The 22429-nt window shown below is 38.1% G+C and overlaps 1 protein-coding gene across 1 annotated transcript in view; it reads left to right on the forward strand.

The window, feature by feature from the left end:
• Positions 1-22429, forward strand: part of VAV3 (vav guanine nucleotide exchange factor 3) — a 457197-nt gene that overhangs the window by 184326 nt on the left and 250442 nt on the right. Inside the window, exons 3-4 of the mRNA XM_069090495.1 lie at positions 15095-15153; positions 16800-16865. Of these exons, the coding sequence (XP_068946596.1) occupies positions 15095-15153; positions 16800-16865 (125 nt within the window). The remainder of the gene's footprint in view (positions 1-15094; positions 15154-16799; positions 16866-22429) is intronic.

Raw genomic sequence — 22429 nt, forward strand, 5'->3', positions numbered from 1 at the left:
TCCAGTTATTGCTGACTAAAGAGTTCTCATACTACTGGTTGGTAACCTTGGGTTTATCAAAGACTATTTTGTTTTTTTTAGTTGCTTTGGGTGTTGTGTACCTAATCCATTCCATTGTTCAAGTTTTCAGTTTTTCAACTAGTGACAGATTATTTTATTGATTACTACTTTGTAGTATAATTTAAGATTTTATACTTCCCTACCCCTCTTTTTTTCATTATTTCCCTTGAGATACTTGATTTTTTATTCTTCTGGATTAATTTCATTATGATTTTGTCTAATTTTATATAATAGTCCTTTGGTAATTTAATTAGTATGGTACAAAATCTATTAATTATCTATATTTTTTAGCTGACTCCATGCCCAGCTGTAGCTCTGACTGATCTCAGACGTTATTTCCCTTAATAGTGATATATATATATGTATATATATATATATATATACATATATATATATAGAGAGAGAGAGAGAGAGAGAGACACAGAGAGAGAGAGAGACAGAGAGAGACACAGAGACACAGAGACAGAGAGAGACACAGAGACAGAGAGAGACACAGAGACAGAAGAGGAGAGACTGACTGTGTACTCTGCTTGGGCCCTAAGAATTGAGGGTCAAGATCTTGCTGGCTTCTGGCTTGTTTATGAGAACTTGAACTGGTTTAGCACTCTCCTGACTGATCGCTGTTTACTAGAGATCAGGCTAAGTTCTCTTATCTACAACCAGCTCCCTCCCCCACCGTTCCTACCCACTTTGTCAGAGCCTGTCATGTTTTCAAATAGGTTTCAATCTGTTTGCTGGATCTTTTGCTGCCTTCTGAATCCATTGGTCTAACTGTTCTCTGACTACCCCTCAGCTGTTTTCCTTTTTAGTCATGAATGGAAGAACGGAGGATGATTTTTCTTTGCTCCTCTTGAACTTTGTTCTATCTGGTACTCTTTTCAACCTTCTCTGGGGTATTTTTGGGAGAACTATGTTCCTCTAGTATCCTTCACATCACCGTCTTAATCAGAAGTCTCTATTTTTAATTCCTGTATCTTACACATTTTTTTGGATACATGTTTAGAAATTGAGAAAGCTGGTGGCAAGTGTCCTTTGAAGCCAGGTTTCCTTGTGTCTGTCAAACTCATGGTATCTCCTGGCTGGCTAAGTTACCAAATTATATACTATAGTGTAATTAGAAATTGGAGTATAGAATTAGTCTCTAAACACACATTTTTTACCTATTAAAATCACACTTATTTCTCAAGGCCTGCCTTAGATGCTACTTCCTTTCCATCTCTAGACCTGTACTCCCTGTTCACCAGACGCTTCAACTCTTCCCCTGAAATAACTCTGGACTCTGATAGGTGGACTTTTGTCATATCATACCTGATATAACAGGCCTTCACCTCACTTCTCAGACACCTCTGGAGTAATCTGTGTTCTTTTAATGCCCCACTCTTTCCTAGCACTCCCTTATGGGTTTTCTTCTCCAATTAGACTTAATCTCCTTGGGATCAGGGACTGTCCTGTGTGTGCTGGGCTGGCATCAGAAAAAGCTGAGTTCAAACCTGCTACTCTGAGACCTTGGGCTACTCACTTTAACTTCTATCTGCCTCAGTTTCTTCATCTGTAAAGTTAGAGATACAGAACCTGAGAGAGTGGGGAGGCAGAAAAGGCACCTACTTACTTGGTGGTGAAGTCCAGGAAGTCAGAAACATAGCCAAGAGGGGAATGAAGGATGACTGGCCTGGGCTCCTCCCTCAAATGGAGGCCTTCAGTTCTATAACAGTACTTGTATACTCAGTAGATTCTCAATGAAGTTTGAATTGAATTAAATTGAATTGAGCAGACTTGAGATTCTGGAGCTATAAACCATAGGTGTCAAGTCTGAATCAGAGAGAAAATATTAAAGTAGAATTTTGTTTGTAAAAAAAAAAAATCAGAGAAGTCCCCATCTTTGTATTTTCAGTCATGTCAGACTGAATTTGTTCATTCTCTTTTCTCAGCTTTATTCCCCAAATTCCTTTTTATGAGACTAATTAGTTTGTCCTTTCAGAGAAGTTGAGAGGGAAAAAAAGGCAAAGCCATTCCAACCAGTCTACAGAAAAATTTGTTGATCATATTCCACATTGTTCTCTTAGGGAAACTTTACCTGCTGAGTACCGAGTATCCCACGGCATGTTCCATGTTTATTAAAGCTCTTTCTTGCTCCCTGACTAATTTATTTTAAACCCAGTCTGATTTTTCTCAGACTTCAGGTCTGGGAATCGATGCTAATTTGTCTGGCTGGTCCTCACTTTTCTATATAATTTATGTAAATGCTTTGTGTCCTTAGGAGGAAAGGCAGTAAGAGATAAGCATAAAGAGAAAGAAAAGGAGTAAATATGGGATTTCCCCCAAGTGTAGGGCTCATGATTCTTTGACTACAGTGTCTGTGATCCCCTATACAAATGTGTTATTTATTTGACAGCAGGAGCTGTCTTTGACCTAAACAAATAAAGCATTCCATTCTAGTGTGGAATTTTCACAGGTACTAAATTATGTCTTACAAAAGAAATTACTGGGATAACTTGGCAGGGTTGACAGTTTTCTCAGAAGCTTGCCAAGCTGCATTCAAAAAAAAAAAAAGATAGCTACAATTGTTTTCAAAATGACTAAGTATATTTACACAAATTAGGCTCCAAACAGAATGCATATGCCTGCTTCCTATGTCTTCTAAACTAATGTCCAGATACTAGAAACTGAGCCTGGAGATTTCTTCAGGATATTTTTCTGATTCGTGTTCCTGTGTAGCACACAGAGTATCCATTAGAATGTTATGTTTATTTCCCCCCTTTCTTCTGGCTCTCTTTGTTTTATTTTGTTGTTGTTAGTCTGGCAATTAAAAGTATTCTAAGAAACCAAAGTCCAAATATAATAGGGAAAGGGATTGTTATACTGACAGATAAGTGATAGAGCTCAGGTCCTAGAATCAGAAAGACCTGAATTTAAATCTGTTCTCAGACTTGTACTAGCTGTGTGATTCTGGGTAAGTCACTTAACATCTGGTTGTCTCAGTTTTCTGTAAAATGGGAACAATAATAACATGTCCCTCCCTGTATTGTTGTAAGGATCAAATGAGATAATAAATGGAAAGTGCTTAACCCAGTGCCTGGCACAGAGTAAGTACTTTATAAATGTTAGCTATTATTAGCTATATTATGATAAGGGTTAGAATAACGGTGATAAAAATAATGAACTTGACTTATGGTTTCATTAGTACTGGGAAACTCCATCTACCAATACAGGTTAAAACCTTCTTTTCAACTTACAGTTTAAGAGCATTGCCTAGAACACTAAGAAGTTAACTGCCTTGCCCAGGGTCATAGAGCCAGTGTATGTCAAAGGTAGGATTTGAACCCAGGTCTCCCTAGCTTTAAGACCAGTTTTTTATCCTATATGAGTCTATGCCACAGCTGCCTAAAGTATAATACACAGAAATAAGAAAACAATGAAAGATTCTTTTTCATATTATTATTATTATATAATATGATGATATATATTATAACATATTATACATTATTATATTATTTTTACAAAGGTACATTTTTAATAAAAAATCCTCCAATGAATATTGATTTTTATTTGTGATAAATTCCTTAGTGTAGGTCCTTATCATTCTACTCCTGAACTAATTCAGTAAACTTCTCATCATCCCCTCCCCAAATTCTGACTCTTGCATACTTCCATCATATTAATCAGTTATTATGTCAGTCACTCCTAGAACCATTCAGTGCCTCTCTGTCACCTAAAGAAGAAATCAAAATGTGTTAGTTTGGGATTCAATCTCCTGATTCCAACCTAAGTCACTGACATTTTCTCCTCCTCCTTTCCTACACAAATCTTCCAACCCTAGTAATCTGTTTATTGTCCCCTTGCAGGACAGCTAGCAATTATGGCACCTGGGCAAATATCACTGACTGCTCCTCAAAGGCAGTGACATGAAAGGAACCTTAAAATCAGGCTATTTATCTTGTTTCTTTAAAAAAACAAATCCAGTTGGTGAATTGGGGGTTTTCTCAGAATTACCTTGGAACCCAGAACACAGGGACTTGTGGAATGAGACTATAGGGCATTACCCTGAGGGGGAAAATAGAGAGACCTTAAGATACCATGAGGGTGCTTTTGGGGAGGCCACTGCTGTGGAAAAGAGCCAAATGGGGCCACAGCTGAAGCATGGTCTTTGGACTTCCAGCTTTTACTAATTGTTTTTGTTAAATAAGTATTTCTTGCTGAAGGAGTATATGAACTATGCATGTTCTCTAAATTTCTGCATCCTTGGAAAAAATCCCAGTACTCCTACCCTAGTTACAACATTCTTGAGCTGAATATACCATACACATTATTACCCCCAAACTTGTTATCTTTAGTGTTGCACTTTTCTTGAAAACTTAACATATCTTATTTTTAAAAAATCCTTTCAGTCACTAAACCACAGTTCCGGTTTCATGTCCTCTGTGAAATTTTTTCCTGTCTCCTTATACCATAGTAACCTTTTCCTCTTCCATTAAAAACATTTTTAATGTTTACTACTCATTTGACATACATTGCCTTTTGTTATTAATTTTATGTGTATGTGTCATTAAAAATAACTTGAATTCAGATCTGACCTCGTACACTAGCTGTGTTACCCTTAGAAAGTCACTTAACCCTGGTTGCCTTGTTTCTTCATCTTTAAAAAGAGCTGAAGAAGTAAATGGTAAACCAGTGCTTTGCCAAGAAAGCCCCATATGGGGTCACAGAGTTTTGTACATGACTGAAATGACTCAACAACACCAACAATAGTATATCATATTTCTTCATCTAGATTGTAATCTCCTTGAGGTCAGGGATCATTTCCAAATTATAAGATCTTTGAGTTGGAAGGAAGCTGGCTCCCTAGCTCCCGTGGCTTTGATGAATCTCAAAGACTTTGGGTAGAATCAGGTATCTTTTTTCCCTCCCATATCCAACCCTTCCCATTCTACCATCTGAGTTCAGAAAATTCTCTCCAGATCCTTGTTCCTTCTAACAGATTGACTCCACTGTGTTTCTTTGTTCTTCTGGGTACTGTGCTATGATTAACTGTGTAAATTGGATTCCTATACTTTCCTTACTCATGGCAAGGATTCTTCCTTTTGACCCAACATTGAAAAAATTTCTGGCCCCCAGCTTGGCTGGGTTCCATTAACCAGAACGTATGTCTCTTGGGGGTGGGACCATTAATATAGTTGACCTTCTCTAATCCATTAACAAAACTATTCGCTTTTTATAACCTGTTGTTCACTTAAGTATGATTTTTTTTTTGCTCACAAGTTGCAATCAATAGAGAGAATATTGATCTTAAGCAGAGGACTCTGTGCAGGAGAGTCTCTGAGCACCATATACCTTGGGTAGGGAGAAGGCGCCTGATGGGTAGTTTTTCAGTGACAGCTACATATTGAGTGTTGCTTCCAACCTGGCATCCACGGGTGAATAAATTCACCATCTGCTCCCATCAGACGTTATATGAGTAAGTGTGCAATGACAGTACACATGCTGTTTTCCTTTACAGGTAAAGAAATTGAAACCCCTAGAGGTTATGTGACTTGGCCCAAGGTTAAGGGGCCAGCTTAACTACACAGCTAGTAAATGATTGAGTTAGAACTTAGATCAGCTATTCTGATTTGAAAATCTAATGCTCATTGCACAACACAAAGCTGATGTTTGACTGATGGGAAATGTCAGACCAGGAGCTTGAGGAAATACTTATGGTTGACAGTTCCATTAAAAATTAAAAGTAAATCCAGTTTTGAATGCAGCTGTACATGACAAGAACACAAAATCATAAGAAGGGAATGGCTATATTTTTTAACCCTTCCAGCTCCTTCTTCTTCTCATGCTCTTGTCCCCTAGTGACTGTTGATTTTCTGGAAGTCCTGTCTACATGACCCTGGAAATCCTCTTTCTAGCTATCACACAGGTGGGAGAGCATTTATCTAACAGGCACAACATTTATTATATTCCATCAGGGTCTAGAACACATTTACTCCATACCCAAGATTCTTTAATCCTTTCTAAATTCTCTCTGTCTTTATTCCAGTAGTGGTAATAAGGTAGAATGTTATGGCTATTATTAAAGAGATGGATTTCTCTTGGACACATGCAGACCCTCAAAGTGATAGCATTTTATGGATGTACCAACAGAAATGAAGACAGAATTCTAAAAACAGAAATTATTGTGGGTATATTGTATGAGTTTGGTAGTGGTGGTGGGAGGAGGAGGGGTGTTGAACTTGGAAAATAGATCATTTGATTTTGACCCAATATCTTATTTTCTGGGTAATTTTGATAACCCATTCATTTTTCCAATTTCCCTACCTCACAAGATTTGTCCAGCTAATTCCAGATTACACAAACAAACTTTTGCTCTGGCTTTCCAGTAAAAGATGAGATATGTCACTTAAAGAGAGGTTTGTGATGAAATGGAAAATCCAAACGAATTGTAAAGGAAATTGTCCCCCACAACCTCAAATGTGGTGTTAGTCATTACTGTAACTGTATAATGAGTAATCAGTGTTTGCCTGCTGGGCCTGTAATTAAACCCCTGTTCTTAGGATTAAAGATATTAACATTTTCACACATTCTCTGCAGTCTGTCTCTATATTCTGTTCTGCAGCCTGGGAGGATGATTTGCCAACCTGATTATGGTTTCGCACCTAGTTAAAACATTGTTTTCTTAGTTGTTGTTTACCAACAACTAGGTTATTACCTGCATCCAGAATTCCTGTGTTTTTCTACATCAACGAAAGTTTAGCAGAGATGAATATGAAATTTGCATTTATCCTCACTTGTTAATCAGGACTTGTGTTTCAGGTGGCTAATGAGGCACTTGGTAAATCAGCTGTGCTGTTTCCTGAAGGGTTTGAGGCCTGTTGGGTTGGTTGCACTCAACCTAGTTTAGCCCATCTGCCAAGGCAGTTTACCCAGGTATGGCTGCTGCACATGCAGTCACAGGAGAGAGTTGGGTGAAAGTGGACACCGAAGGTGAATGAATAAGCAGCCCTGAAAAGGGCCCTGCAAGCCCTCACACCAGAGGGGCTAGTCCTCCTTGAGCACGGCATACTAGAAAGATAAGAGAACTAGGGGGTATAGTAGAGAGTTAGACTTGGATCTGAGTTTGGATCCTGCTTCAGACACCAACAGTATGGCCATTGTTAAAAGAAGACAGGAGATGGGAACCCTCCTGTTCTTAGTTGAAGGGGGATTGCAGAGACCTTGTACAAAATGACATCCCTAAGAGGGGGCACCTGGACCCAGAAGAGAAGAAATAGAAACCTACTACTGTATTGGAGTCTGTTTGGTTTAGGATAAATGTGGACAGTCTGCTGCTTAGCCAAGAGAAAGGTCCACTCTGAGGAGAAATAAGAAAATGGTCCCCTTTGGGTTGAGAATGTAGAAATTGGAGTCCAGTGGTTACCTGCATCTAGCATTGGCCATTGCATTCTGGACTCAACAGAAAGCTTGATTTCCATTATCCCATTTTGGCCTTCACATACAATTAAAATGCATGTATGTTGGGGCAGCTAGGTGGCGCAGTGAATAGAGCACCAGCCCTGGTGCCAGGAGGACCTGAGTTCAAATTTGACCTCAGATACTTAATACTCACTAGACGTGTGACCTTGGCCAAGTCACTTAACCTCAATTGCCCTCCAAAAGGCACAAAAAAAAGAATGTATGTCACTAATGAAATGCTACATGATGTTTCCTTGGTAGTGTTTTTCTCATTTTAAAAATCCAAGTAATAATAATGATAATAATAAAGTTATTATTAATACAAATAGCTGACATTTCTATAATGCTTTAGGGTTTATAAATGTCATCTCATTTGATCCTTACAACAACCCTGGGAAGTAGGTTCTGTTGTTATTCCCATTTTACAGATAAAGTAACTGAGGCAGAACAAGGTTAAGTGACCAGCCCAGGGTCTCACAGCTAGTAAATGTTTGAGGTCACATCTGAACTTAGTTCTTCTTGACTCCAGATAAAATTACATGTCAGAATAGCAGATATCATGAGTTGGGAGGGATTCCAGGAGATCTCTTCAAGCTATAACAACGAATTGAAATAATATGAAATTTAAAAGTGATAAATGTGAATTTTTACCCATGAGTTTAGAGGAAACTATCCTATTTCAGGTTGGAAGAGGAAGGCACAGACAATAGTTCGTGTACAAAACCCGAGCTTTTTGTAGACTGACAAATCAATATGAACCAAACCAATACTAGGCCAGCTAAGGAAACTAGCATGATCTGCGACTCAGTTCCTGGAGGAATGGGGTGTGTACAGGTCCCTTTCATCATGCCTTGCTCAGACCACATCTGGAATATTTTGTTCAGCACTTGGCACCACCTTTTGGGCAGTCCATTAAGAGACAGGAAGAGATCCAGAGCGGAGCTAGCAGAATGATGAGAGGACTGGAGATTGTGCCATGTGACAGTCAGATGGAGGAACTGGGAATATTTAGTTTGTGTTTAGAAAGGAAATGATTTTTACTTTCAGCCATTTGCAGAGCTATTATGTGAAGGAAAGTTGAAACATGTTCTGTTTAGCTCCAGAGGGCAAAACTTAGGAGCATGGGTGGAAGGTGAAGAGGGGCAAATTTCAGCTTGATGGTCAACAAAAACTTCCTAACAATTAGAACTATCAGTAGAATGGGTTGTCTCCAGAGGTGGTGGGTTCTCCATCAGCCAGTGTCTTCAAGGCAAGTGGTAATGGGCAGCCAGGTGGTGCAGAGGCTAGAGCCCTGGGCCTTGAGGGTCAGCAAGGCCTGATTGCCAAGACTCACTCTTACCACCACTGAATAATTAATTGAAGGAGGAAGCTCAGCTCTAATGTCTCATTTTTCACCTGGCTGCACTCCTCTGAGACTTCTCCACCATTGCTGTTGTTGAATTATTTAGTTGTGTCTGACTGTTCATGACCCTGTGGATCATTGTACTCCAGTGCTTGTCCATAGGTTTTTTCCCCTTTTTTTTTTTGGCAAAGATACTGGAGTGGTTTGTCATTTCCTTCTCCAGTAGATTAAGGCAAACGGAGATTACTTGTGACTTACCCAGGGTCATATAGCCAATAAGTATCTGAGACCAGATTTGAACTCAATCTTCCTGACTCCAGGCCCAGTGTTCTATCCACTGAACCCTTTAACTGCCTCCTTTCTACCACTTCCCCCTTTGAATTACAGAATCTTCCCATGTCTAGCAAGAAACCCAAGTTTCTTGGCACATTTTAGCCTTCCAGTTATCTCCTTTGGTGGGTGATACTTCCTTATTTCCCGTTAGATTTGTTGTATTTTTCCTGTGTTTTGAGATTTAATCGAGCCTCTAAAACTCATCATCAGCTGACACCAGGTTAGTAAGCATCCCCACATGGTGACCTGCCAGGCAAAAGTAAAATTATAGGACAAATTAAGATAACAAGCTCAAGGTAATCTCTTAGAATTGTAAAGGGAAGCGTTGTCTGTCAGGTCTTGCTTGGGAGATGACATCTCTGGGTCTGTTCCCATCATTCATAGTACAGATTCCTTAGGATTTAAGCCTTATGTATTTTAGCAATAAAAGGCATCATGGTGTAGTAAATAGCCATATGACCTTGATGACAGAAGTCAGAAAGATCTGGATCTGATTCCTTTCTCTGATACCTAACGGATAGTTGACCATGGGCAAATCACTTGACCTACCAATGCCCCAAGTAGCTTTTTTTTTAGAGAGAAGTCTCTAGACTGGGGTTACCCTATATTGATGACATCACAGATTTGAACAAAATAAAAATATTTAGTAGGTAATTTATTGACTGAAACCTCCCTTATTCCTCATAGCCTTAACACAGACTAAAGTTTCCTCCTTCCTGTTTTCAAATCAGAAGGGCTACAAGTCATGTGATCTGAAAGACTGGAAATTCTATTTCTTTCTGGTTTGGGGGAAGAAAGGTTTTGCTGTTTTCAATTAACAAAAAAAATTGCTTTTCTTTCCCACTGTCTCTACCACTGAATAAAAATAAAGAAAAACAAATATGTATAAACAAGCAAAGGCATTGGTCATGCTAAAACAACAACAAACCAAACAAAGGAAACAAAAACAACTCTCATTCTGCACCCGGAATCCTTTACCTCCCCAGAAAAATACAGTTACCGTGTATTATACTGGGACTCGTTGGAAAAGACTCTGACGTTGGGAAAGATTGAAGGCAAAAGAAAAAGGGGGTGGTAGAGGATGAGATGAGTAGATATAGTATCATGGAAACAACGAATGTGAACTTGGAGAGATTTTGAGAGATAATGGGGATAAAAGGACCTGAGCTATGGTTCATTGGGTCATGAAGAATTAGATGCAGATTAGATTCTGAAAGACTGAACAACAAAAAGTGTACAATTGTTACTATTGTGCAATAATATACAAGTTATTGCAAACTACAACGTAGTATTTCCTTTTCTCTAAGTTTAATTCACTTTGAGTTTGTGGCCTGGTTTTCACCTATTATTGTATATTCTGCCTTCCACCCCCACTCAGTCCAATCCAATTCAATTTAAGTGCCTACTATATTCCTGCCACTGTACTAAGTTCTGGGCATACAGTTAATAAAAAGATAGTCCCTACCCTTAAGAAGCTTACAATCTAATAAATCCCAGTTAAGATTAGGGGTAGCAACTGTAGCTGTGACTTCAGTAATATAGGTGTAATATTTTCAGGCAAGGAAACTCCTACCAAAATAGGTCAACATATTTTCTTTAACATTTATCCTTAAAGAGTTGACCTAGAACAGTTGAGTGATTTGCCCAGGGTCTCATAACCAGTATGTGTCAAAAGCAGGATTTAAACCCAGATCTTCCTAGTGCAGAGACTGTCTTTCTACTTACTATAACACACTGCCTTTCCCAATCTTCTAAACCCCCTTAGGAAAAAACAAACAAACATTCTTTCATAGGTTGAATATCTTGGTAAGCTGAAAAGAATACTAGATCTTGTGACTAATGTGAAAGTATGTTTAATGGGAATATATGTGTATAGCTTATATTGGATTGCCTGCCATCTTGGGGAGAGAGGAGGGAAGAGAGGGGAAGAAAATTTAAAACTTATGGAAGTGAATGTTGAAAACTAAAAATAAATAAATTAACTTAAAAAATACTAGATGTTGATTCAAATCTAGGCTTGCTGTGTGCTAACTATGTATCAGTTTTTTCGGGTCTCACTTTCCACATCTTTAGAATAAGGAGGGGATTGGACTGGATGAATGTCTATGGTTTCTTCAAGCCCTAAATCTATGCTTTTTGATTTAGTGCTCATTTTTGTAGTCTTGGCTGGTCATTCTGCCTTTTCAAGATATCCAAGGGTCTTATTAATTTTTGTGGCTTTCTTTTGAGTCAGAGAATGAGGCAAGTAGCTCAAATGGTTTGTGGCCTTTATCAGCACATTTGTGGCAGAAGTTGTAATAGGACAAGCACTTAGGGCATAGTAGGCACTTAATGCTTATTGACTTCTGATTGACTGACATACACTAACCACATGGTCATGCTTTTCAATGAAATAAAATCAACAAATATTTTTTAACATTTGTTGACTACTATATGTCAGGCACTGTGTTAAGAACTTAGGCTACAAAGACAAAAACCAAATAAGCAAACAAAACCAAACAAATAAAAAACCCAATCCCAGCTCTCAAGGAGCAAATATTCTATTGAGAGCAAATGGCATCTAACAGGGAAGTAGCATTCAAGATGAACTTGAAAGATACCCAGGTTTCTATGAAGTGAAAGTAGCAAAGAAGCTCATTTTAGGCAAGGGAGACAGCTTATGCAAAGACAAGTAGAGGGGAGAAATGGAATGTTCTATATATGTTGGGAAAAGCAAGCCAGGTGAGTTTTGTTTCACCATAACAAAATAAAATCCCAACAATAACTCTATACCAGAAGAGACATGAGGAAAAAAATCGATAGAGTTTTATTTAGAGAAATAGTTATAATAGGGAGTTTGAGTAGTGTGGGACATTAGTCTTCCATCTGTGGGAAATTGCGGCTATCAATTTCATTTAATTAGAATCTCAAAGAGTTAATGGAAAATAGAAAGTACAGAAGTAATCACAAGACCTTAAAAATAATCAAAATTGAACATAAGTAAATATGGATAAAAGGATCTATCATACTGAATTTAGGAAGGAGGTGTTTGGAGAATGTGGAGGAGGTTGTAAAGACTGAAGAAACATTCCTTTCTCTCATTCAGTGGTGAATGTTCATTATAAGATGATCTCTTTCTGTGAACACAAGTGTGACTTTTTTTTTTTGCTTAAACCCTGCCTTTGTTCGCCCACTTGCAACTTCTGTTGATGCCACTTGAAATGATTTAACCTTTGACATTTTAAATGCCCCAATTGTGAAATGGAGCTAATAATAAAGCTTGGTTTTTTCCCCCCAGAGACTTTAGAAGCTTATGAATGGTCTATAATAACAGTGTCACTTAAAATGTTTTCTCTTTAAAACAAAGTATCTGAAAATAGCTGTCTATATAGGCAAGAGTTTATTGCCATTTTTTATCACTGTTACCCAGAATGGCCTACCTAGCCCAACAGAAATAAAATAAATCTTAGACTCTTTTTTCCAATTTTTGTAACTATACTTGTAATCAGAAAATTTTAAAACTTATTCATAAATGTGAAGGAAAAATAACTTTCATCTTCAAGTTGAATAATTTAAAAATATCTTTTGGACTGATTTGATGTTTATACCTTCTTAATCTCAAGTACTATACCCTTTTTTGGGGTAATTTGGTATGTCACTGAAGCCTTTTTGAAAGAGTATGTCTTTTTGTATAGCTAGTACTTGGGATTTCATATTTTATATATTATAATGTATTATATGTTTTCATATATTATATTTCAGAAAATTATTCAGAAACACAATTGCTTGACAATGATATGATGAAAAGTGTTGGATTTAGAATAACAAGATCTGTGTTCAGGTGTAGCCCTGTCATTTAATTCCTTTGTGACTTCGGGAAAGTCACTTAACATCTCTGAACTCAGCTTCCTCATCTCTAAAATGAAAGAGTTGGGTTGGTAACACCTTCTAGCGCTAAAGTCTTGTTCCTGTGCTCGATGAATGTTCCTATGACTGCATCAACACAAAGATTCAATGGTTTCCCTGGTCCTTTTTCTTTTGTAAATATTTGCATAGCCATGTTCTTATCTCACTGAGAGAGATCATATTTGATCACATGAGACCTGAGGATCCAGCATTATTTTTGGGACACAGCCTGTTCAAAGTTCACTGATTGCCAAGATTTTGTGCTCATAGACCTTAAAGAACAACAAATACAGCCGTTAAAAACCCCCATTGAGTAGACCTAACATATTTGGCTTGGCAGCACTTGTGTTTAATGTTTGGGCCAGGATTGGGGAAGAGACAGAGACAGACAGACAGAGACAGAGACAGAGAGAGACAGAGACAAAGACAGATAAAATAGCAGAGACATGGAGAGATACAGAGCAGCAGAGACAGAGACTGGCAGACAAAGAGACAAAAACCTGAGACAGAATGCTGAATAATGTAGCAGAGCTTAAGGGAATGCAGAAGAGTTCATGTTTAAGATTATGTTGCAGTTCTGTTTTTTTCCTGGTTCTTTCACTGCACTTATTTCTTGTATGACCCTCTGTACTCTACTCCCCTACCCCCCGCCCCCCAACACTTTGTAGAATACTAAGAAATAACCTTTAGAAAAGAATTTACAGGAGTCAGTCTGGGCATCTTCCTCAGCAGTCTTTCAGAGATGCCTGCACTTACTAAGCAGAATTAAATGGTAAAACAAAAATAATATTCTATGAAATGGCTCCCTCTGCTGGTTATTTATATGAAGAAAAGTAATGTTTTCTATTTTTTTCTCGTGATGGGTGAAATGAAGACTAGATAGTGGAAACTAAGTGTATTTGCAGACACCCTGCTATTCTTACAGTGGTTGTAGAATCAGTCCACTCTGTGACGGAGTGCCAACATTAGGCTAGAAGAATAATATGTGATCTTTCCTAATGGCCTTATAATTGAAATGACTATTTTTTCTGAAACTGAATTTGGGAATGCATAGTCTGACAAAGTAGATTCCTTTTTATAGAGTGTAAGTACTTCCAGCAAAATGTAAGTCCCTTGAGGGCAGGAATTGTTTCATGTTACCATCCAGACTTCTAAGTATTTTTTTTTGCAAATCTGATACTTTTCTATTTTTCATTTCAAAATATAGATGCATAGGATTTATGCTACACTTATTATCATTTTCTTGTTTACTCTTTTTTATGACATGGGTAGTGGGGAGGAGAATATTTGTGGGGTTTTTTGTCCTTCTGCTTAAACTACCCACATATCCTGGCCACAAATAAGACCTATACAGGGTCTTAACTTTTCAGAGTCATGAAGAAACAGAGAGTGATTTTTATGAATATGGTATTGCATATGAGAGTAGAAAGTCCAGTCCTATTCCAGTGATCACTGCATCTTTTAGAGGAAGGCATGAGAGAGGTTGCTTCACTGCGTGGATAGAATGTTGAAATAGAAGTCAGGAGGACTGTTATGGTATAGGGGAAAGGATGCTCAGTTTGGAGTCAGAGAACTTGGGTTCAAGTCCTTCTTTGGACCAATCATTTTCTTTCTCTGGGCCTCATTCTTCTTATTTGTAAAATAAGGGAGTTGAGTAAGAGGGACTCTGGGTATCCTTCCAGCTCTAAATCTATAAACTTGATTTTAAGTCTATGCTGACCATAGCTCTATAGCTGGAAGAGACCTTAGGGATTTTAAAAGTCCAAACCTCTTCTTTTTAAAGATGTAGAAATTGAGGCACAGGGGTTTTAAAATGTTTGATCCAAAGGTAATCAAGGGATCATCTTTACTGGAAATCTTTAAAATTAGACCTGATAAGCTTTTTAAAAATCCTTTAGGAGCCTTGAGATTATTCCATCAAACATTCATATTTATTTTGTTGACCTTTATTATTAGACTAAAAAAAAGATCTTTTGGGGAACGAGCTACCTCAGGTTCTTGAAAATACAAATCCAGTGCAATATTTTCTTCTTTCCTCAGGTCATAGAAACACTGTCAAGACTCTCTCGTACACCTATTGCATTAGCCACAGGAATTAGGTAAGATTTATTGTTATGATGGTCCTGTGTCAAATTGTAGATGTGTTGTTTCCAATTCGTTGAGTATGCAGTGGGTGGTTCTTCTCTGATATGGTCAACAATGATGAACTGCATTTTAAAATATAAGTCACAAATGTTTGAGTTGGCAAAAATATGCAAATGTTTCCATTTTTGGTCATTCATTTATCTAGGCCTCAGTTTATAAATCAACAGAATATAGGAACTGGACTAGGTGGTCTCTTAAACCTCTTCTTAGTCTAAAATTCCATTAGTCTTTCCCCTAATTTATCAAAATAAATACTACAAACTCCACGGTACAATAAAGTAAAATTAAAATACACATGTGATTATAACTGATTTCAGTTAGCATACAAAAAATGGCAACCATATATGAAATACATGTCATGTGTGTGTGTATGTAAGTGGCTTTAAGTTTAGGGAAATGAATTAAATCCTAGCATGGAACTAACATGGTCTAAAGTTCAAATCCCATCAGTCTGTGTTGATTGTTTTAGCTATATTGGAATTTTCTTGAAGCACATATTTTTAAAATCAAGGAACTCAGCCAAGGCAAAACCACTGAAAGGTCTGGAGAAGAGATAATGACATAGACCTTCTCCCTCATGTCAGAGAGGTGGGGAACTGATTGGGATATACATTTATGTACAAGAAATCTTTGCTCAGTTGTTTTTCTTTGTTATAGGAGGTGTTCAATGGCAGGAAGTGAGAGCTGTGTGTGTGAGAAATATAAAGACAAAAGATCTCATTAAAACATACTTTTAACAAATGTCAAGAAACTCGGCTGTACTAGCTGGTATTTCCTGAATTAGGAAATGCCAGCAGGTGCTTAGGGGGAGACCCATATGTCTGTGATACAGTGGAAAGAACACTAGGGGTAGAGTCAGGCACCTGGTTCCTAGGCCCAGATCTTCTACTTCCCCTCTGTGTGACCTTGCACCCATGCCATTTTTAACTTCTTGGCTCTCCAGTTTTTCCAGCATTAGACTGAGGGCTTTGAACCTAATGTTCTCCCAGGTCCATTTCAACTCTCAAACTCCAATTCTGTGATTCTAAGTGAGGCTACTACAGACAAACTTGGGGATAGAAATCCTAAATGCATTTAGGGGAGAGTCAAGCCACTAGCAACTGCTGCAGATGCTTAAATTGAACCTTAATGCATGGAGACAGTGGCTAGAGCACTGAACTTCAACTCCTGCCTCAGTCACTTACCAGTTGTGTGGTTTTGGACAAGTCCCTTAGCCTCAGTTTCCTCATCTATAAAATGAGGAAAATAACAGCCCCTGCCTCCCAGGGTTGTGCAGAGGATCAAATGAGATGATAGTTTGTAAAGTGCTTTACAATCCCTAAGTGCTGTACAAATCCTTGCTAGCTCTTATTGTTGTTATTTATAATGATGCTGATTATGCTTGTGCAGAGGCTGTGGACATCCTTAAGGAAAACTGAGTGCACCTTAGAAGCAGCTAGTTGGCAGCAGTCCTGTGGGCACTTTGGGCATGTCTGAGGGAATAATTGCCATAGTAATAGAATTTGATTTACATAGTAACAGCACACATTGTATATTTTGTTAAAATTTATGTACCATCTCGTTTTCTTCCATTTACACTTCTTTTTTTTTCTTTCCCCAGACCATTCCCTACTGAAGAAAGTGTCAATGATGAAGAAATCTACAAAAGCCTTCCTGACTTAATAGAGTATGTTAAAATTTAACCAGAATGAAGACTTCAGCCTTCTTTGTAACTCACTGTTTATTTCATTTTTGAAATGCTTTCTGATGAAGGATGGGATGAGTTTGTAACTCATAGCTTGTGGAGCTGGACAGAACAGGGTCAATTGTAAACGATCAAGAAGCATCGAATGCCAGTCAATCAATTCAAACATATTGCATGGCTACTGTGTACCCAGAGGCAAGCTGAACTTCCATGGGTGAAGCAGGTAGAACAAAAAGATACATAGGTTTATTCCCAAATATCTTCAAAGATATCATTTACTTGGGGTGTCAACACTTGAACATACATACATACACACCACACACACACACACACACGAGAACACAATTAGAGAACAGTTCAAGGTAGTAATACACAAATGTTTGGCATTGTCAGAGAACACAATAGATAGAGAAAGGATGCAGTCATTTTGGGCTGAAGTAGACAAGAAGGGTTTCATTGGATAGTGATATGTCTATATCTAGAGCCCCTTTAGGTAAATTGAGGCAGGAGATGTACTTATTATTTATCAAAATCAAGTCACCTATTTTTTCCTATTGTTTGATTTGTCTCATTTATTGATTGATTTATTAACTAAGTATTTTCTTATTAGGAATCTATTATGTGCAAGATACTTTGAGAAATACAAAGATTTATGACATAGTTCTTACCCCCTGCAAGTTTACAATCAAATAGGCATGATTTCATATACAGAAATAACTATAATAAATGAAATTATATGTGGAGTACAAAAAGCTATGTATAAATTAAAGGCTCTAGGAGTTTAAAGGAATTGCATTAGTTAGAAAAAAGTTATGAAAATGGTGGCGTTAGAAATAAGCTTCTGTGTTGGGTAGAGCTTTGGAGAGTGGAGATCAGAGGGAGGGCATGTGAGGATGAGGAAATTTTGTGGGCATCAGCACAGAAGAGGAGAATCTCAGAGTGTGTATAAAGAAAGGCAAAAAGTGTAAGCACTATTGGCCCGATAGAAGCATGGTATCACAGTCCAGTAACAGAAGTAATAGAAGGTTAGAGACAAAATTGGTTGAGAACATGTCAAAGAAGACTATAAATTCCAGTCTAAAGAGTTTGGATTTTGTTTGTAGATAACAGGGAGCCATTGAAGATGTTTTGAATCAGGAGTAAGCTCCTAGGGAAAAATGTGTTGTTTCTGGTACTTTAATAAATTGGCTTCTGTTTTGGTTTTTTTTTTGGGGGGGTGGAGAATGGATCTATTTTCTGCCTACTGGAGTCTAAAGGTAGAAATGATGTCAGAATAGATTCTTAATTAAATTGTGGAAAATAATGAGGGAATCGATGGCCATGCTTCTCTGAAATGTTAGATTATCACAGAAATAATAATAGTTTACTTTATTGTGATTGTGATAGGGACAAGAACGTGACTTCTGTACTACGTCTCTCCAATTTCCCTCACCCCACATTAGAGCTGTACTTTAGGAAGATCCTTCTGGTAGTAGTGTGTAGCATGGTTAGTAAGGGACAACGTACTGGAAACTGGGATACCACTTAGGGAAGTATAGTAAGAATCTACTTGAGACAATACAGACCTGACAGTAGTAGCAATTGGAATGGAACAGAAAAGATGGATGTGAAATATTGAGTAGATAGAAATGACAGAATGAGACAAGGTTTGAGATGTGGGCAAATGGAAGGAGTAATAGAATGGGGAAAAACTAGAGCCAAGGTGACTATGTTGCCTCAAGTCTAGGTAAGAGGGATGATGGTGGTACCTGTAATACAAAATTAGGGAAGTCGTGAAGAGGAAATATTTCTTGGGCTAGAATGAGGCACTGAGTTTGGCAAATATTGATTTTGAATGGTTGTTTCTGTAGGTATGAGTAGTTGGAGATGAGAGAGAGGTCTATTTAGAGATGAAGATTTATGAGGGGTAACTATTCCTTAGGAGAGGCCTTCTTTAAATGATCTCATGCAACTAGGTCTCTAGGCAGTTACGTGCAAAGTGACTATAGTAAGTTGAGTAAGTTCCTGAAGTTCAGGAAGATCTGTGTTCAGATCCAACCTCAGAAACTTATGAACTATGTGATCTGGGGCAAGTCATTAAGTGCTGTCTGCTTCAGTTTTTTTCAGCTGTAAAATGGGGTCAATGATAGCATCTAATTCCCATGATTATTGTGAGAATCAAATGAAATAATATTTCATTTATGCTTAGCACAATGCTTGGCATACTGTAGGCACTATATAAATACTCCGTCCTCCTTTTCCTCTTCCTCTTCCTTCTCCCCCGGTTTTTCTTCTTCTCCTTCCTCTTTTTCTTCCTCTTATTCCACATCCTCCTTCTCTTCTTCCTCTTCTTGTTCTCATTCTTCTCCTTTTTCTTCTTCCTCTTCTTCTTCACTCCATGGTTATATGAAAAATCATCCAGAAATTTTTTTATTGTATTGTACATTTCATGCATTGACTCTAGGTTGAAGAAGAGGAAATTATGTATATAAATGATCTTTAGAGTTTAAAATCTTGGGCATAGAACAGTTCCTTGTGATGACAATGGGTAATTGTGCAAGTAGGTAGCTGAAATGATCATTGGACTCCAGGAGGTAAAAGAACTGTGAGACCATGGCTTTGGAAGGCGATTGTTGAAATCTAAAAAAAGAAGAAAGGGCAAAGGGTAGAAAGGAAGATTGTAAAAAATCTTTTTGAAGTAGCAGAGGAAGGACTACTAAGCTTTAACAATGAGGGTAGGGAAAGACTAACCTAAATTTACAGGGTGGATTTCAAAGGAGCTGTATGAAATAATAGTTAAGAAGCTACAGTGTCCGTGAGTAATAATATAATAATCAATAATGGGCCATATTTCTATAACATTTTAAGGGCCATAAAGTGCTTTCTTTACAACAACCCTATGAAGGTAGTCAGTGTGGTACAGGGGGAAAGTTCAGTGGTTCTAGAATCAGAGGCCCTGGGTACAAATATTACCTCTAATGCTTACTACCTGTGGGGCCTTGCATAAATCACTTAATCTCCCTGGGCGTCATTTTCATCTTCTGTAAAACATTAAAAATTCAGCTAGATGTTTTCTGTGGTCCCTTTCAGTTTTTTTTTATCAAAGATCTTATCAACGGGTAGTATTAGTATTCTCATTTTCCATATGAGGAATCTGATGGTCTGAGAGGTTAAGGGACTTTGCCAAGGTTACACAACTGTTGTGTGTGGCAGGATTTGACCAGGGTATCCTGATTCTCAGTCCAGTCTGTATTCATGACTGTGGTCTCTTCCTCCTTCCCCTACAGCTGGTGACTGACTGGGTATGAGGGTGGAGAAGTGAGAAGACATATTGTAACACCTTAATCTTGGTGTCATTTTTTTTTCTTATTTATAGTGACAAGGTTAATAAATGTAGCACCTTTTTAAAAAGACAATTTTCACATTTTCAAAGCCAATTTTGTCAGTTCTTATCTAGAGCTACCCTTTCCTCCTCCCCTCAGTTTCCTTCCCCCACCCTACAACCCTACAAGGGATGCTGAGCAGGAGAAGAATTTTGACATCTATCAAAGTGGATGATAATTTTATAATGTGGCTATTGGGTTAAATTGTTAAAAACAAACGAACCGACAAAAAGTAAGCTGTTAGAGGAAAATGTGTTATTTCTAGTGCTTTAATGAATTGGCCTGTGGTTTTTTTTTGTGGGGGGGGAAGGGAGGGAGAGTGGATTTCTTTTCTGCCTACCAGAGTCTAAAAGTGGAAATGATATCAGAATAGATTCTTAATGGCGGGATCTATGGTCATGCTACTCTGAAATGTTAAATTATCACAGAAATAATAATAGTTTACTGCTTCATTGGGATTGGGATGGGAACAAGAGTATGATTTTATTCATATGAACGAGGATGGCCTCTCAGATGAGGAAAATTCCTCCATCAATGCAGGTCGATACCTTCTCTACAATTTAGAATCTTAGAGAATTGTTTAGATTATTGAGTGGTTAAGTGACTTGACCCGGGTCACACAGCCAGTAGGGGTAGGCAAAGGGGCTTGAAACTAGGTCTTTTTTGCATCCAAGGCCAGATCTCTATTATAATAAATAAATAGCTAGCTCTTATATAATGCTTTAATACTTGCAAAGTGTTTTACACATGTTATTTCATTTGATCCTCACTACAAGCTTGTAAGGACAGTGCTATTATATCTTTATTTTTTAAAGAAACAGAAGCTGAAAGAAGCTAAATCATTTGCCCAGGGCAGAGCCTAGTAAGTATCTGAGAGAGAATTTGAACTCACATCTTACTGACTCCAGGTCCAGATCTTTATTGTTGCCTTGTTGCCTCCATCTTTGGTGTCTGACTTTGCATATTGTTTTATGTTAGTCACTCAACAAGCATTTGTTAAGTGGTTACTACATGCCAGGCACTGTGCTAAACTCTGAGGATACAAAGAATGGCAAAAGACAGTCCTTGATCTCAAGTTGCTCATTGTCTGATAGAGGAGACAATATGTAAACAACTATATACAGATAAGGTATGTACAGGATAAACTACAGATAATCTCAAAGGGAAGGCACTAGAACTTAAGGGGACTGAGAAAGGCTTCCTGTAGATGGCAGGATTCTAGCTGAGACTTGAAGGAAGCCAGGGAGATCTGAAGGTAGAGATGAGGATCGAGGGAGTTCTGGCCATGGGGTACAGCTAGTGAAAATGCTCAGAGTTGGGACATGGCACCTTGAGTATGGATGAGCAAGGAGACCAATGTCACACGATCACAGAGTATTGTAGGGTGAAGGAGGAAGGTAAGATGTGAAGAAGCTGAGAGTGGGAAGGGTTCAGGTTAAGAAAACAGAGCATTTTATATTCTATCCTGGAACCACTGGAGTTTATCGAACAAGGATGGGGTGACATTGTCAAACTTGCGCTTAAGGAAGAACGCTTTGACCCCTGAATGGAGGACGGACTGGAGTGGGGAGATGGGAGAGGTCACGCTCCTTGATCTGTCTTACTTCTGATGAATTGCCCAGGTTGATTTATCTGTAAGTGTATTTATCTAGCTTTATTTCTCTGTAGTAATTTTGATTTTACATGTATTGACAGCATCTATCCTGCAGTCTTCACTTTGGGGCTCTCTCCGGCACTCCATTGTGTCTTACTCATACTTTCCCCTCTTTTCATCCTTGAGTCCATGACCTCTTCCTGTTTTCTCCTTCTGACACTCAATGAGCTTGATTCTGTCTTTGCTGGCACTCAGTCCTGTCTGCTTATTTTGTACACAGAGCTGTACTTTGAAGCACTCTCAACTGGCTCCACAGAAAGTTTCAGATAAGTCAGACCTTGAACTGCTGTCAGAAAACAAAAGAAAAACAGGCCCAAACTCAGCGTAAAAAAGTCGATTTCAGGGATGAGTGAGCAGAGTAGGGGGGCAGAACTGGACAGTACTGCAGCTTTTTCTGAGTCAAGCAAATCCTCACAATTAAGCTTCATTATAAGTGACTTCTCTGGGACTCAGATACTGTTTTTGTTCAGCCATTTCAATTGTGTTTGATCCTTCATGCCCTCATTGGGGTTTTCTTGTCTGATACTAGA

Source organism: Petaurus breviceps, unplaced genomic scaffold (genome assembly GCF_028583685.1).
Source record: "Petaurus breviceps papuanus isolate PSGF00001 unplaced genomic scaffold, PetGlider_PUasm1.0 186, whole genome shotgun sequence".
NCBI lineage: Eukaryota > Metazoa > Chordata > Mammalia > Diprotodontia > Petauridae > Petaurus > Petaurus breviceps.